General features: G+C 38.2%; 1 protein-coding gene across 2 annotated transcripts in view; it reads right to left on the bottom strand.

Annotated features, from left to right (window-relative positions):
* Positions 1–11,157: 11,157 nt before the first annotated feature.
* LOC126809967 (glutamate receptor ionotropic, kainate 2) overlaps positions 11,158–18,180 on the bottom strand; it is a 159,293-nt gene continuing 152,270 nt past the window's right edge. For both annotated transcript variants that reach the window (XM_050534845.2, XM_050534846.1), the window contains one exon: positions 11,158–17,609. In XM_050534845.2, the coding sequence (XP_050390802.1) occupies positions 17,439–17,609 (171 nt within the window). In that variant the 3' untranslated portion in view covers positions 11,158–17,438. The remainder of the gene's footprint in view (positions 17,610–18,180) is intronic.

The raw sequence follows: 18,180 nt of genomic DNA, 5'->3' as shown, positions 1-18,180 counted from the left end.
CTAGATAGATCAGAGGAGAAAGGGGTGTCGACTGAAATAACTCTTCTGGTACGACTGGGCTAATGAAGACGGACATACGCCATACAGTGTGCTATGAGGGAAATTTTGCCCGGACAGCGGCACTATGACCTACTCTTATATCGAATTCCACTGCCAAGGAATCTTTTACCGGCACGCCAATGTATACACGGGACCTCGGTTTTGCGTCCCATGCGAACGACTAGACAGCTGTCCTTGTCAGGTCGACTGTCAGCAATGTGGTGTGTGGCGGTTAACCATTCTGCACACAGAACTCCCTACTTCGAGAATAGATCTCTTCTCTAAATAACAACCATATCGAAACAATACTTTTTTATAATGCGGTTCTACTCTGTTTCACATCTGTCACACACACACATACACAAATCAAATAAAACCATTGCAATTTTATTAAATGGGAGCGTTTATGATTTTTTAGAGGCATTTAGATAAATCAGTAAACTATAACACATACTTATGGGAGGACAATTACTGTTTTATTTAGGCGACGTTTCGAAGAGTATTCTCTTTACGTTTTCAAGCAAGTAGGTTTCGAAGAGTATTCTCTCAGTTTTTTCAACAACGTAAGTTGTCGGATAACTAGACGTTTTACCGAGGTCATGATGCTACGGTGTGTAAACTGTGGTCTAAAAGGCAATCCTTCTTAATACCAATATTCGTAAATCTTAGTCCCAAAATATCGATAAAATTACGAGGACGCCATATTATTAGTAATCCTGCAATTTGACCTGGAAAGCTGTGAGAACGCGACTTTTTTCTCGCGTTGTGTTCACGTTTGCCGGCGACCTTGGGCATTTTCTGGTTGCCATACGGTCGCAGACGCGCAGTAAGGACGCCACTCCGATCTGACGGGGGCATAAGGTGGAGGGGCCTCAGTCCGAATTATAGCGAGGGTCCCTTAAAACCATAATCTGGCTCTGGTAATAGTAGGTTGTTCTGGCATTGGAAATAAGAAATGAAGAGCCCAGGGGAAGAACGATCTAAGTCACATTTTGGACTTTACGTATAAAAGGCAAAACAGACTTTTGGACGAGAATGCGTGACGCGAATAGAGCAACGAGTGGGTTTAATTACAACTTCAAAATGATGTTTAATACGAATCACAATTAGCAGTACAACAACTGACTTCCACTTTTCAGCCAAATTAAGGTCAAACAAGGGGTTTGATGAAAGTATTTGTCCGGGAAGCCATTTCAGAAGGGCCTTGGTTCGATGTGACTCCGATCTTTTTTACCTGAAACTTATACAATTTGCTACCAGATGGCGCCATTTACTGGGGTTCATTGAAAACGTGACTTAGATCGTTCTTCCCCGGGGCTCTTCAAATAGTATCCAGGCAAAATTTAAATTACAGCCCACTGCATGGTGTATGCCCGCCTCCATTATCCCAGTCAGTGCAGACAAGTAGAACGTTAAACATTGTTTCATTTCATCTTACGTTACACGCACCAAGACAAAATCCCACGTGCCAATAAAAAAGAATTTCACAGGGAATAACGTGGGTATATAGCTATAGACGCGGCTGCATGTGGATTCAGAGAAAATGTAAAGTTGCAAAAAGTGTAAAAACAAAGATAATCGGCAAATGCATACGTACATACCAGTCCATAGTGTGTTGGTAATTGTTATTTTAGTCAATGCGGGTCAAGAGAATTTTGCCCGGAAAGCGGCATTTTGGCCAGCTGTCATTGGTTCCTTTATGTGCATGCAAATGCCTACACGAGTAAACCACGGCTTTCGTCTCATTCGAAGGACTAAGTTAAGGCCGGCCTTGAAAAATTTCAATGGTTCTTCTCTCCCCACCCTTGTATTGGAACCTATAACATTCTACACGGCATAGTTCTTCAGATGGGACGAAAACCCGAAGTCACGTTTTCACGTTGGAGTGCACGTAAACTAACCCATGACGGTTTGAATTCGAAATAAGAGTAAGTCGTAGTCTGGGCAAACTTTCCCTCATAACACACTGGATAGCGTATGCCCGTCTTCATTAGCCCAGTCGGAGCAGAACATTAGAACGCTAAACTCGATTCCATTTCAACCTCGTGGGTTTTCTCCGGGTCCTCCGGTTTCCTCCCACTGCTTAAGACTCCTAGGCGTAAGCGAATTATTAAAATAAAAATAAACCATATGTTAGTCCCTAAATGACCTAGTCTGTGTCGAGTGGAAGTTAAACCCCATTCTTTCTCTCTCTCAATTCCATTTCAGTTCATAACATTGTACTCGCGTATCCAGTACGCCCTGAGCGCTTTTTGAACTTAAATCCATTAATGATATCTCGTTTGGCTTCTCTCTTTTTTCCACGCCCTTCTTTCATGTAAGTTTCTTTACAAAATACAAGCTTTTCCTTTTATGGTCACAGAAGGAGAGTGTGGCTGAATCTAATACCGACCTTTTAAAAGAAATTCAAATATGTCGTTTAAAAAAATCCCCTTTAATGTCTTATGATTTGCATATTGTTTCGAAATTTTATAAAGGATTAAATTTGTTAAGAAAAAAATAATACTGCTATCATTTCAGATTTCACCATCACGTAAAGCAAAACAACTCTTTTTATCTGAACTAAACATCTTGTTTGCTTAAAAAGAAAGACACTCCTGGACATTTCTGTCTATTTTTATGCTTTGTAGTTGTCGTAAATAGAATTTGTCGTCGTTAACAGCAAAGCAAACGGAAAACGTCTCTCGTCGTTGCTCTGACATGAAACGGAAGTTAATGGATTCGTGCGGAAATGTACCCATTGAGGTTGACCGAATGACATGTGGCGAGGGTTGTTTCAAATCAATCGCACTGCCGAGTGATTTATAGTTTGATTAGCAACCATTGTGAAGCCACGGTAAATTACATCTGACCGAACTACGGTAATATTTTACTCTCCTCTCCACTGAGATCAAAATGGCCATCGACTTCCGTCTTTCAACTTGAAGTGGTGGGTTTTTTTATTATAGCAAAAATAGTTTCTTTTTAACTAATTTAGTTAATGGATAAAGTGTCCGTGTGTCCATATAATGGAGCTCTTTTGTGATAGAAAAGTTCATTGGGTGTAACGTGTTTAATATTAATGGACTGTTTGAAAAGAATAAGAGGAATCGGTGTTGAGCAAGCCACTTGTGAAATTGGATCGACTGGAACCAGGAACGTGTGAAAAATATTTATAAAGATAATACAGAAACATTAAGGGGGCTGGTAGTTCTCGCTGTAATAGTTTAAAAAAATGGTAACATAAATAGAATATGCTGAAAATTTCATTCAAATTGCTCCACTCTGAACCGAGATAATAGCTTTTGAATGTATGGCTAGTCTCGATCACCATTACTAAAGTTGGTACGATAAAAAAAACAAAGTCTTTTTATTATCCATATTTCTGTTTAATTATTGTTCAAAAAAATGTATTCCAATCCACTAAATCTCACAGGCTAGCTTTGACATCGAGAGTTGATTATGGTCTGGATTAGTTAATTAATTAATATTTTAGAAAACATTTCAGGCCTAAAGAAAGATCTACAATAGGCAGATTTAACTCTTGAATAATGCTAATATGACGTTTCATAGGCAGTGGCTAAAAGTGTTGTCCGGACAAACTTCTATCTCGCATGAAATGGGGTTTAACGTCTTAGCAGTGTACCATGAATGACCATTTGCAGTTACAGCCTACCTGTATTTAGGTTTCTAAATGTTAGGTGGCTAAGTGGGTAAGACGCTGGCACGCTAATCTGGAGGTCGGGTGTTCGATCCGTGCATTGGCCGAGAAAGTTCAAACAGGTTTTCCGGCGTGGTCCCCCCTTGTCAGTGATGCAGGCCCTGCGTCTAATCATTCGGATGAGACGAAAACCGAGGTCCCGTGTGCACATTGGCGTGCACGTAAAATATCCATTGACAGTTGGAATTGGATATAAGTGTAGGCCGTAGGGCCGCTGTCCGGGCAAAATTTCCCTCATCGTACATTAACCCAGTTCGGAGCAAAACAGTAGGACGTTAAACCCCATTTCATTTCATTTAGTGAATCGGCGACTTTCTGAAGTTTCTCGAAGAGCCCTCATGCTTCCTACTAAAAGAGAATTAAAAAGTATGGATGGATATTGGCCGTAAACAGTACATTTGCTGGCTTTGCAAATAGGTCCACCATGCCATGCCAGTTTGAATTGTCTCCAAATGTATCATGCTGCAGGAAAAGTAAGACGCCCGCCTAATCGCTTTACATTTCCATCAATTATGAGAAAATGTCAGCGATAATCTTTACGTAATTGTATTCCATGACAAGACGTGTTTCACTTGATTAATTAGTCCGAGTTTGTTTAGTGTTTTTTCTCCGCTTCTCTTTAGGCCTAAATAATTTAATATTTCTGTTTTCTTTAGACTGAAAACAAATCTTCCTCGAGATGTTAAGTGACATAGATTAGCAATTAACATTAAATAATAAGACTTCCCGTTGTTTTTATAATCATCAAAATGGCGTCAGTCCGGCAACAATTTATCCTCTTGACAACCAATAAAAACACGACGATCGAACATTACTACGGGGTCACAGTTCAGTGAGGTCAGAGGTCATTACATTATCATGCAATCAGTTTGTCGGTTAGAAATCTAGGTGGATATATACGGACAGAATGACAGTAATGAGCTTTAGTGGTTCGAGTTGAATGGTGTATGTTAGTGTGCCCCATACATAATTCATGCCACTATATACAATAAAGATAGGTTGCCAGGCAACAAAACATACGCCCACAGCAGCTAAATCGTCCAAACAGTCGACAAGGGTTGTCATATTCTTTTGTAGGTAATTAGGGGAATTTAATAGACAATTTCATACAGATGACATTATAATTTTCGTCGTTTGAGGGTTCACAAGGTTCTAAAAACTAAAACAAGGGCCGTAACTCTGGGAGTAATCTACAGAAATTGTTCAAATTCGACAGGCTTTTTTCTTTTACTAATTCAAAAAATGCATATAAATTTCATACAGATCGGATGATAACTTTTGTCGTTCGAACGTTCACAAAGTTTAACAAAGTAAATCAAGGGCCATAACTCTAGACGTAATTAACGGAAATTTGCTGAAACTCAATAGGCTTGTTCGTTTTACTAATTTAAATGATACATATAAATTTGATACAGATCGGATAATAACTTACAAGCTACAACAAAGTGAAACAATGGCCATAACTCACGTCGTAATTAACGGAATTTACCGAAATTCAATAGGCTTCTTCCTTTCACTAATTTAAATGATGCATATAAATTTCATACAGATCGGTCGATAACGTTTGTCGTTAGAGCGTTTACAAGGTGCAACAAAGTGAAACAAGGGCCATAACTCAAGAAGAAATTAGCGGAAGTTATTGAAATTAAATAGGCTTCTTTATCTCACTAATGCAATCAGATGATAAATGTAGTCTGTAGAGTGTTCACAAGAAATTGTGGACGATGGACGGACGGACGGACCGACAAACGGACGGACGGGGGCGACGGCAATATACGACCACATTTCCATGTGGGCGTATAAAAATCACTTTCCATCAGTTAATATTACTGAACTTAAAACGTTATATAGGCTTCTTTATCTCACTAATGCAATCAGATGATAAATGTAGTCTGTAGAGTGTTCACAAGAAATTGTGGACGATGGGCGGACGGACGGACCGACAAACGGACGGACGGGGGCGACGGCAATATACGACCACATTTCCATGTGGGCGTATAAAAATCACTTTCCATCAGTTAATATTACTGAACTTAAAACGTTATATCCACTTACGGACGCGCGTGGGTACGTGTGTGTGTGTGTGTGTGGGGGGGGGTCTAGTTGATTAACGCGTGCGCGTGAAATCACAAGGTCTGTCATTGAGTCAACTGGCATGGTTTCGATTCTACGCTTGTACGTGACAAGGAGTAGGGTCACCTGGCCAACCTCGTGGGGTTTCTCCAGAGCCTACGTGCAAACGAATTATTGAAATAAAATTGAACCATATGTTAGTCTAGAAATCTCGCTTTATCTTAGATATTTATCCATTTATTAATATCTGAAGACGCCCATAGAAGGCAGACAGCTAGCTTATATGATTTAATGTATGTCAGAATGAAGTTAAGTGGAGAATTTTTTATCTACCGTAAACATTTACAATACAATAGAATATATACACGTAAAGATATATTATGGGGGATTACATAAAGAGCTGACAGTTCTCAATAATAATAGTTAAAAAATAGATAATGTAAAGGGAATTTGCTGAAAATTTATTTCAGTCAATTTGATCCACTCTGAATCGAGAATTTAGCGATTGAATTTTAGGCCTAGCCTCGATCTTCATTACTAATGTCTGTACGATAAAAACATAGTCTCGATTATCCATTTTTTGATTTAATCATCAATGAGCATTGAGGAGCAGATCGAATGTTAATCCAGTAAATATCGTAGGCTAGCGATATTGAGAGTTGATTATGGTCTGGATAAGTTAATTAATGTCTAATTAATAATTTAGATAACATGTCAGGTCTAGAGAAAGACCTGCAATAGGCAGATTTCGCTCTTGCATAATGTATGTTTAAAGCGTTCAGTGTAAAATCCGTTATGTGCCATTGGTTGTCAATTCGTCGCGTCTAGCCAGTTTATAATGACAGGCCTGGATTATCGAGACATTCAGAAGACCGAGGGCGTGGCATATCCCAGAATCTCCGTGAACTTTTGTCATTGTTTATTTGTGTGGCTTATCTGGACCAGCATATAACAATAAATGAAATCAGCAACAACCTATATATACTGCAGTAATAAATGAAACTTTAAAACACGTGACAATAACTGCGCAGGTAACAGGCATTACGCGCATGACAGATACATCGCCCGTAGGAACGGGCTTTTATACGAATCGAAATGAAAACCGACTAATACCATTTTTTTTAACGGAAATGAATGAGGTGTGGTCTAAACGTTCTACTTTTCTGCACCAATGGGCTTAATGCAGACCGGGTGATCTGAGGTATTGACAGCTACTAACACGACCTTCTCGATGGTAAACTACACCGTAAAGCACAACTCTAATTTTGAACAACAAGCAGTGTTTCCACAGACTTCATTATGTATTCGAACTTCAACCCCGACATGGCAATAGTATCCTACGCACTGCCCTCTATGGGAATCGGCCCCAAAGGGCTACAAGGGCCGTCAGGGCGTTTTTGGACAATCTCGTCTAAGTGAGCGGCCAGTAAAGATTTTACACATTCGGTCACTTTTTGCATTACTTTGGACGCTACTGATAAAATAAAACGCTATTTTTGGTCCTTGTCTTTGAAAGGAGTACCTCGAAGTAGTTTTGTATTGGCCTATTTTAAAATGTTTGTCTGTTTGGAAATTATCGTAAAATTGCTTAACTCAGTAGTGTGGCGACCACTGGTTTTGTATGAGGAACAAGACGAGGCCTCGGACTTAGTAACGTTTTGTTTTTTATACTTTAAAATTTAGTTTTACTTGTCTTTACTACACTAGTATCTGGAAGAGTTGTTATATAACCTGCGTAACCTGCGTTCGGCTGAAGTGAGAGCTTAGCCAATGAAATGATCTGTTACGGGGACGTCTTGACGTGCGGAACTGTGGGTAAACTAATAGAAACATCAACGCTGATTGATTAGCGTTGACGTCATAGAGTCAAAAGCCGCTCGTACGACTCCTGACGCGACCTTCCACTACAACAGGTCAGATCTTCGTGTAGTGTAGGCCATCGAAAGTATAAAAAAAAACGAAACGAAATATAGATCTGTATTTTCAGTTTGTTGAATTCCTGTGACGGATTCTTTAATGGGCAGATTGAACACAGAAAATTCACAAAAATAGATCTGGAACCGCTTCTTTTAGTTGACTATTTTATTTTCATATAATGTTAATGATTCTAAAATAGATTTGCGGCTTTTTTTTCACTTGATTATTTTCTTTTCAAGTATTAATGATTTTAAAATAGATTGTTTTCTTTTCAAGTATTAATGATTTTAATATAGATGTGCAGATTTTTTTAAAATAAAATATCGAGACTCTCTATTTCGTTCTAATGGACAAATATAGTGGCTTTAATTAAAGAATAAAGCCTTTGTTTATTACATCACCATAATGGCACATCTGTTGTTCCCGTGTGTACTTTATTTCTTAATTCCAATCTCATTCTCAAAACGAGCCATGTGCATAAACGGATTTCGAGAAATTACTTTAAGAAAATGCAATTTTGGACAAAATATGAACCCGGATGACAAGCTATCATCTATCGTAATACAATCAGAGAAACCCAGCAGGATAAAAACTCCAAATCCATTTCCTCTCTTCTGAATAAACGAACAATACGCAACAATGGCCTTATTTTTTATGGCCCAGTCAGGCATTATAAAATGGCGAATTATGAGCCGTGTTTCGACAGGAGGTCACAAAATTCAATAATTTCTGCGATTTTATCGCGATGTAAATCTTTTGAGCTGTAAATGTCGACTGAGAGCGATAAAAGAAGGGTAAAATAGGAGAGTTGCTCCGAATATTAGTAGATATTACTTGAGCTAGACACCTCGTAACTATACACTCACGCGTTGTATCTATGTATTCACGTTATCCACTTCTGTTATGAGAAGAATAGAAAAGGGGAAGTAACTATCATTAATCACGCGATCTGAAAACGTTAAACAATTTGCAAAGACACTGAGCGTGCATTTCACACTATTTTTTATCTTTCTTTCTTTTTTTGGCACCGTGTTCCTTTTTTTATAGTTTTTCACATCGATTTTTCAATAATATATTCTATTCTACGTACTTTCGTTTGTCCTATTCCCATTGTCTAATAAACCAAAACTGAAAGCTGACTAATGGCTTTCACGGAAATAAGGCCGCCATTTATTCAGAGGATAATCTGCCATTTTTTGATTGCCTATTTCTGTATTCGTTGTTTTTTTTGTTTTTTTTTTGTTTCCAGAATAATTAAAGCCGACGGCTATATTCTTCCATTTACAGAGTTCTGTCTTTTAAAGAAAAGAACAATGATACAAAGCAATATAGCGATTACTTCCTTTTTATGGTATAATTGTGAAATACCATCGCCCACGAAAGGCTAACATATAAATCGTATAATAGACGATAACAATATAAACTGTCAATGTGTCAATTCTCTTTATTTCCCGCTAATTTACTTACGCCTTCATTTTTTCTTTTATAATTTCTTTTTGTAAATAAGATACTATTTTTGTATATAAAAAAATGATTTGTTAGACATTTTCCGTTTTTGAATACTCAGAATATTTTTGTAGCGTTTAAGATTTGATTGTATTGAGATTTGTGTCTCGCAGAAAGCGTCTGTAATATATAACAAACAATTTGTACAAATGCATTAACCAGGAGAGCGAAAGAGAGAGAGAGAGGGGGGAGGGGCGGGGGGTAATGTCCATTCGACACAAACTACGTCATTTCGGGAGTTTGAACAGGCGACTCTACACCTTGTCACATACAACCGGGGAATCGAAACCGTGCCAGTTGATTCAATGACAGACATCGCAACGCGCACGCGCACCCGCACGCGCTAACCATTCGGCCACCCCTCCCCCACCATTACCCAGGAAGTCCCGGGTTCGATACCGATGTTAGCCAAGAAAGTTGGCGAATGCTAATTTTAGTCCACAATGGCCGCTTTATATAAATGAGTCAAAATTAAGTTGGGTCCAAGTTCTGTCTTCTAAAAAGGGTTAGGGCTAGATTTAGTATTCCCCCAAAATACTCATTGATATCAAGTGGCGATTGCGCACCTTTTTTCTATTTTTTTAAAAATTATTTAATTTTGAACATTTAATTCTTGTTTAATAATTATTTATGACTGAAGATCTGAATTCCGCTAAAAAGCATGGACGTGTGCCTAAAGCGTAGCTGGGTCTTTTCTCTGTATGATAAAAAACTTGAAGTTTAATATGCAACGGGGGTCGCGTGAGCTCAGTAAGTAAGGCCTGGAAGTCCCGAGTTCGATCTCGGTGTTCGCCGACGCTGTGAATCTTCCTAGGCGTTTTCCGGCCCTGTCAGTGGTGCAGGACGAAGGGTCTTGTGAGGCACAGTGTATAACTGTTGGGTTGAAAAACTGAGGGTCCATATCCATGTTGGTGTGCTTGTTAAAGAACACTTGACAGTTGGAATTCGAAGTAGGATTAGGCCGTAGCGCCGCTGTTCGGGTAAATTATTCCAGTAATTTTGCTTGTGCGTAGGGACCGGGTCACCAACTGCGGAGGGCCCGAAGAAAGCGTACAGGTAGGTATGCCACTCACCGCCCGCCCCTGGCACAAAAACGTACGAATCAATGTACAGACCACGATGAATATTGCCCTGCTCAATCAAACGATTTAGCAGTGGGAGGAAAACGGAGGACCCGGAGAAAACCCGCGAGGTTGGTCAGGCGACGCTACCCCTTGTCACGCGTACAACCGGGGAATCGAAACCACGCCAGTTGACTCAATGGCAGACCTTATGACGCAACGCGCACGCACTAAGCATTCGCCCCCCCCCCACACACACACACCCAAATCCGTATGGTAAATACATCGTCAATGTTAGTCTCATATAGATCCCTCGGCAGTTACAAGAGTAGTGTGGTAAATACTACACCAATGTTTGTCTCGTAAAGAGGGGATCACGTGGCTAAGTGGGTAAGACGCTAGCTCGCTTGCCTGGAGGTCGGGTGTTCGATCCCTGCATTGGCCGAGAAATTTCATCCAGATTTTCCGGCGTGGTTCTCCCTTGTCAGTGATGCAGGACGGAGGGGCTGACAAGGAAAGCTGTCTAGTCGGTCGGATGGGACGAAAAACCGAGGTCCCGTGTACACATTGGTGTGCACGTAAAAGATCCCTTGGCAGTTGGAAGTCGATATAAGAGTAGCCCGTAGTGCCGCTGTCCGGGCAAAATTTCCCTCATAGCACACTGTATGGCGTATGCCCGTCTTCATTAGCCCAGGTTAGGAGCAGAACAGTAGGACGTTAAACTCCATTTCATTTCATTTCATTTCGTCTCGTAAAGATCCCTTGGCAGTTGTAGGAGCAGTATGATGAAACGAAAGCTACATCATTGTTTGTCTCATTAACGCTAAACATACAAATTTCTAATATTGAAATAAACTCGAATATTTTCAAAAAAACTGACTTTATTTCTCTCATTTGACATTTTACAAAATCATTAGATGATGGGAAGTTGGTGATTGAATGAAATCATTTTTTTTTTACAAAATAAGGATACAAGATAAAATATAATATAATATGGGGATATAAGAAGGAGGGGGGGGGGTAATGATCTGGAAGTTGATGAAAGGGGGTTATATATATTCACGCCCCCACAATCTATATTACTACTAAGATGATATACAGATTATAACCTCTCGACCCTTTGGTCCAAGTATGCTGTATACAAGGGGAACAATTAGCGTAAGTTCTTCTCTAAGGTCCGTTTTCCATGTACGCATTTTCTTTTCGCGACGTTTTCGCCGGCGCGAACAAGTCGGTCTTAATGCTAGGTTCCCATTACTATTACGATTTGCTCTACGATTGAAATCGTAGTTTTAATCGTGGAGTAATCGTGGGGATCCTATCAGGTCTATTTGGGTCAAGCGTAGCAGTCGTGTTGACCATATCGAAACGTAACCCAACGTTTCTGCACGTACCAGATCGTGGACTCAATAGGGACAATCCTATGGCAACGCAGCGCACGACAGTGGGGACCTAGCTTAAAGGAGCTAAGTCGCTAATATTTGGGACCTAGGAATTGACACAAATGGGTCGCAACGCATACAATAATGTAATATGAATGTATATAAATTGATTTACATTCAATCGTTTCTGTTTTTACTGTTTTACCTAATCAGTTAGGTTCGTTGAAATACGCCAGTATTCTCAATCGAATTTCAATCTCTAGCGTCTGGTTATTCCAGTCTACGCCGATAGTATTTATTGGGCATGCTCTCCAGATAAGAATATAGCGTTACCGTTTGACATCACTAGTGGAATATGCCTAGCCATGTTTTTCGAGTCCCTTATTACAAATAGCGCTGAAACGCATTATGGTACACGATTCGTGTACCAATTGTAAAATGTTTATTTTGTCTTAAATATTGGATATCAGAAGGCCATCTTTTCCCGGTAAGATCACAACATCAATGTTGATTTGAACCGACAAATAATTCGTATTTTCAACGTGTAAGATTTTGGATGATATTGAGTTAGAAACTTAGCTACTTTAAGTAAATGTAAGGGGACCGTGGAAACGTGTGCATGAAAAACAGGCCTAAGACTGTCATTGCATTACTGTGACTACTTAACGGAAACGGGTTGTCCAAAGTCATGCAAGGGCAATTCGTATAGCCACTGAGGGTGAAAGCACGTGCACAGTTAATGTAGCACTACCCGCGAATTTATGATTATGACTACAAGCGCATGCGTAACACACATACTAACTTCTTTTACGCTGAAGTGAACACCGAGAATGAATTCCCAGACTTGATGCCAAAGACTAAAAATGCGGTGTTTGAAACCAATGCTCAATACATTCTCAAATTGGTTTAATTATGACACCACATGATATCCTTGGCCTTGTTTTTGTGAATGACTAATTCCGTTGTTCATGGAATTTTAAAAAAAATGAGATACTAAGCGATGCATTTCCGGCAAAAATTTGGGATTAATCAAGCATGGTTGTAGGTTACATCTATTTCATAAGGTCCATTCAAGTTTGGTCAAAGGTCACGAGATGTAAACAGGGCTAGCGCTAATATTAACCCTAACCCTGGACCTAGGCCCAATGATTACCCTAACCTACAATCTCGCCAACAATCACGTGCCCTAACCTTAATTACATCTCAGCGACCTTGACGAAAATTGAACTGGTCTTAACAAATAGATTTCGCTCAGGGTTGTAGATAATATCATTATACATGATTAAAATATTTAAACATGTCATGCTGATGAATAATGTACAAGATTTGTCGCCCTTGACCTATATATTGGTCATTTTGTTAAACAACCCCATCATAAACTATGAAATATAACATGTCATTAGTTAGTCTTTGTTGAATAATATTAAAGATGGATTATGGAAGATTTAAATCTGCCTATTTCTAAATTTTTAATTAGATAGTTATTTGGCCATAGTTGCAAAGACCATAATCAACTCTCGATGCCATCGGATGCTCGAGATTTCAACGGATTTGAACAGGATTGACGGTTAATGATTGAATTCAAAATATGGATAATCGAGACTCTGTTTACTATCGTCACAACGGTGGTAATGGCAATCGAGGCTCCGCTATTCCTAAACAGCACTAACGTCGCTCAGAATGAAGTAATTTGACTGAAACTTTCAAGATATTCCCTTTCAATTATAACGAGTAATGCCAGCTCTTTATCTAATTATGGGAGATTAGATAAAGAGCTGGTAGTTCTCACTATGATAGATAAATACTAAATAAGGTAAAGGGAATTTGCTGAAAATTACAGTCAAATTGATCCACCCTGAACAGAATATTTAGCGATTGAATTTTGAGCTAGCCTCGATCATCATTACTAAAGTCGGTACGATAAAAAACATAGTCTCGATTATCAACTTTTGATTTAATCAGAAGCAGCAGATCGGGTTCTAGTCCAGTAAATATCGCAGGCTAGCATTGCCGTCGAGAGTTGATTATGGTCTGGATAAGTTAATTAATGTCTAATTAATAATTTAGATACCATTTCAGGCCTAAAGAAAGAACTGCATAAGGCAGATTTAGCTCTTGCATAATGTATGTTTAATTTAGAAATTCTGACAGATTAACCTCCCTTTCTTACAATATTCTTGAATTATTTAATATATTTCGTGTTTGCATAACAATGGTTGAACTTGGCATACACCACGTGAGCGTAAAATACATTAGCAGAAAAAACAATCTGATTAAAACACAAATCCTATTTTTTTTTTTTTTTTATAGTTCAAAATTTCGTTTTACTTGTCTTTACTACACTAGGATCTGGAAGAGTTGTTATATTAACCGGCGTTCTGGTTGAAGTGAGGGATTAGCCAATGAAATGGTCTGTTACGGCGAGTTCTTGGCGTTTGTTGCACGGGACTGTGGGTAAACCACTAGAAACGTCAACGCTGATTGATTAATCAATGTCTGACGTCATAAGGTCAAAAGCCGTTTTACAACCCTGACGCGACCTTCCAGTAAAACCCGCCAGATCTTTATGTAGTGTAGGCCATCTAAAGTATAATAAAAACGAAACGAAATATAGATCTGTATTTTAATCAGATTGCAGAAAAATGAAATTAAATATAACTACAATATAACAGCAATATAGGACACGTGACCTTTTATAAAAAGGTTGCAAAAGCAAACATGATTGGAATTCGTTGATTTGAGAAAACTAAGATTAATCATATTCATCCCGGCCTACCATTTGGTCGCGACTACCATTAACTACCCTTGGTTAAACATGGATCTGTTACCATGGCATTACTGCACAATGGAGATGATCCGTACTAAACCAAAATGGTGCATAATTTACACAAAATAAAAACATAATGCTGAGAGCTGGGCCCTGTTTCACGAAATTTTAACTAAAGATAAAAACCAAATTTTAGTAGATACGTCAATTTTGATTGGCTAAGCACTAAAATCAATCTAATATTATCCAATCAAATTACTAAAATTTTGATTTTATCTCAGTTAAAATTTCGTGAAACAGGCACTTGATTTCACCCCTATCAGTGATTGTAGCGAACAAGTGAATATTTACTGCTGGTCAGTTTGGGATTAAACGCCAGAGAAATATGATGTAGTACATCCGGTTCCAAATCAAAAGCCGCGTGTATCCAGTATTCTTACCAAGGGTTGCTAATGGTGACGGATAATCTCAAAATAATAATATACCAAGATTGCAATTAAAACTTGGATATACTACATGTCCAAATATACTGCAATAACGATTAAACATACATTATTCAAGAGCTAAATCTGCTTACTGAAATGTTATATACATTATTGATTAAATATGAATTAACTTATCCAGACCATAATCGACTCTCGATGTCATTTTATGCATTTGATTTTAACTGGATTTGAATCCGATCTGGTGCTCAACGCTCGTTGATGATTAGATCCGAAAGTGAATAATCGAGACTATACTCTTGTTTATCATACCGACTTTAGTAATGATGATCAAGGCTAGCCTAAAATTCAGAGTGGAGCAATTTGATTGAAATGTTCAACATATTCTATTTACGTTATATATTTTTAACTATTATAGTGCGAACAGTCAACTATTTATCTAATCTCTCATAATGCCTCTTTAAAGTTGAATATTAAAGGCCTAGACCCAGGCTCAAATATTTGCAAACACAAGAGAATACAACCGGTTATTTACAATCATATACTAGTCAAAATGGCTCATACTGCCAGACAGAGAGACACATCAATTCAAATATCAAATAAATCCGGATTTTATTTTGGGTTTCTATAATTAGAATATTACCCATTTAATCATTTTGGGTTTCTATAATTAGAACTTTACCAATTTAATCATTTTTGGTTTCTATAATTAGAATATTACCAATTTAATCATTTTTGGTAGAATATTACCAATTTAATCATTTTGGGTTTCTATAATTAGAATATTACCAATTTGATTATTTTCGGTTTCTATAATTAGAATTTTACCAATTTGATTATTTTCGGTTTCTATAATTAGATTTTACCAATTTGATTATTTGGGGTTTCTATAATTAGAATATTACCAATTTAATCATTTTTGGTTTCTATAATTAGAATTTTACCAATTTAATCATTTTTGGTTTCTATAATTAGAATATTACCAATTTAATCATTTTTGGTTTCTATAATTACAATATTACCCATTTAATCATTTTGGGTTTCTATAATTAGAATATTACCCATTTGATCATTTATATTTTAAATATTTCATTTCGAATTGGGCCTTTAATAAAACAAACAAATAAAATACAATAACTTAAACTTCAAATAAGAATAACTATACAGGAAGAACATTTAGGAAGGGGGTGGGGGTGGGAGGAGGGGTGGGGCGATATAAAAACCATGATAATATTTTATAATAGCGACAAAAACTATATGTATGGATAAAATTTGTATACGATGAGGATATGAATTGATATTTGACTATCTACAATTTACAATAAACACAATGATAATAGGAAGACTGAATAAAACATTATATAATATTCCTTCATTCATCATAAAATCAAATCCATGCAGAGCCGGATTAAGGTTTTGGGGGCTGCAGTACAAGGATCTCCTTCAGCTGGAAGATCTCCGGAGATTAAGTGAAGAGTTATCTGATTTGTGCATTCTGAATCAAAGTAGAACGTGCAATTATCTGTTGAGTTTTTAATTAATTTCCCTTTTTTGTATATTTGTAGTAAAATTACTATGGCGGTAGAGAGACAGAGAGAGAAATTGGGTTTTACGTCCACTTGACACAAAATAGGTCATTTCGGAACTAACACGTGGTTCAATGTTTTCATTTTAATAATTCGCTTGCGCGTGGGGGGAAACCGGAGGACCCGAAGAAAACTCACGAGGTTGGACAAGCCACCCTACACGTGTCACGTACAACCGGGGAATCGAAACCCCGCCAGTTGTTCAATGAAAGACGTGCTAACCAGTCGGCCATCTAACCCAGCTACTATGGCGATATGAAACGCTGAACAGTCTTACTTGGGACTTTAAAGTAGCCTACCTAATCTTAGTCCGGTTTTTCTTGGGACCTTATAGCGGCCCACCAAATCTTAATCCGGCTCTGAATTCATGCAATGGTAATATATACAAAAATACCTTGTCTTTTGTTATTTAATGGAAATTAAACATTATGTCACAAAATACCTCTTTGATGTGAGCAAATGTCGTCATAGATTCTGGCAAAAAACGTCATCAGTTATTGTCGACGATAAAGTTTGACGTCACAACACACGTCAATCAATGTCAATAGGCTGAATATAAACTTCTTTTTTTTTTGTCTTTTTTTTTTATATGGTTTATATTTTATTTAATGCACATTCACCCACACAAGACTCGTTCAACTAGTCCTACAGCAATTATAACTACTATGGTACAGTAGCCAACAGCGATGTTTACAATTTAAGGCACGTTTTAGTTATGAAATCGGCACATGCTCTCCCACTGCGCATGCCCATAAAGAAAAGTAAAACAATATTCACGAATAGACAACAAAACTATCCCCGGTGGTGTTTCGTTTTTTTTTGTTATGGATTTAAAATTAGTTGGAAGGAGCATGCGCAGTAGTGAAGCTGGATTGAGCATGGTCATGGCACAAACATGGCGTAAATATATCCCAGAATTCCTCCTGGTATATGAAAGTCTATGGGTCTAAACTCGAGCCTCGCGTCATGCGTACACCTCCTTTCCGCCTACTGAATTGTGGCCGTATCCGGTTAATGGCATGAACTGTAATCCATTATCAGTGACATCTTTCGTTCGATTCTTACTAGGTTTCTTCGACGATACACATCGGACGGCAAAACGGAACTCTTCCGCCATTTCAGAACACAGTGTTTGCTGAAAATACATTTATGCTAACTATTATTGACATATTAAAAAAAGAACAAGTTTGAAAATCGATTAGTTTTGACAGCCTTAAGCGTTTTCAATTGTTGTATCATGGAATAAGTAATGCGATCAGATATCCACAAGGGCTTAGTCTGCCAACGAAAGGAAGCCTGTTAAGTCGATATAAATATTGGATTGAAATTAGCCTATACTGGGCTAATGAAGACGGAGAGAGAGAGAGAGAGAGAGAGAGAGAGAGAGAGATGGGGTTTAACGTCCACTCGACACAACTAGGTCATTTCGGGACTAACATATGGTTTTAATTTTATTTCAATAATTTGCTTGTGTGTAGGGGTCTTTAGCAGTGGGAGGAAACCGGAGGACCCGGAGAAAACCCACGATGCTGGACAGGCGACCCTACTCCTTGTCACGTACAACTGGGTATTCAAAACCACTCCAGTTGACTCAATGACAGGTCTTATGATAGAGCGCACACGTGCTAACCATTCGGCCATCCAACCCCCACCTACTCTGTTCTGCTCCCGCGACCTCCAGGCTAGCAAGCCATCGTCTTTCTCAC

This window comes from Patella vulgata, chromosome 2 (assembly GCF_932274485.2).
Source record: "Patella vulgata chromosome 2, xgPatVulg1.2, whole genome shotgun sequence".
In the NCBI taxonomy this organism is placed as follows: Eukaryota; Metazoa; Mollusca; class Gastropoda; family Patellidae; genus Patella; species Patella vulgata.
This window is presented reverse-complemented; position numbering and strand designations above follow the sequence as displayed.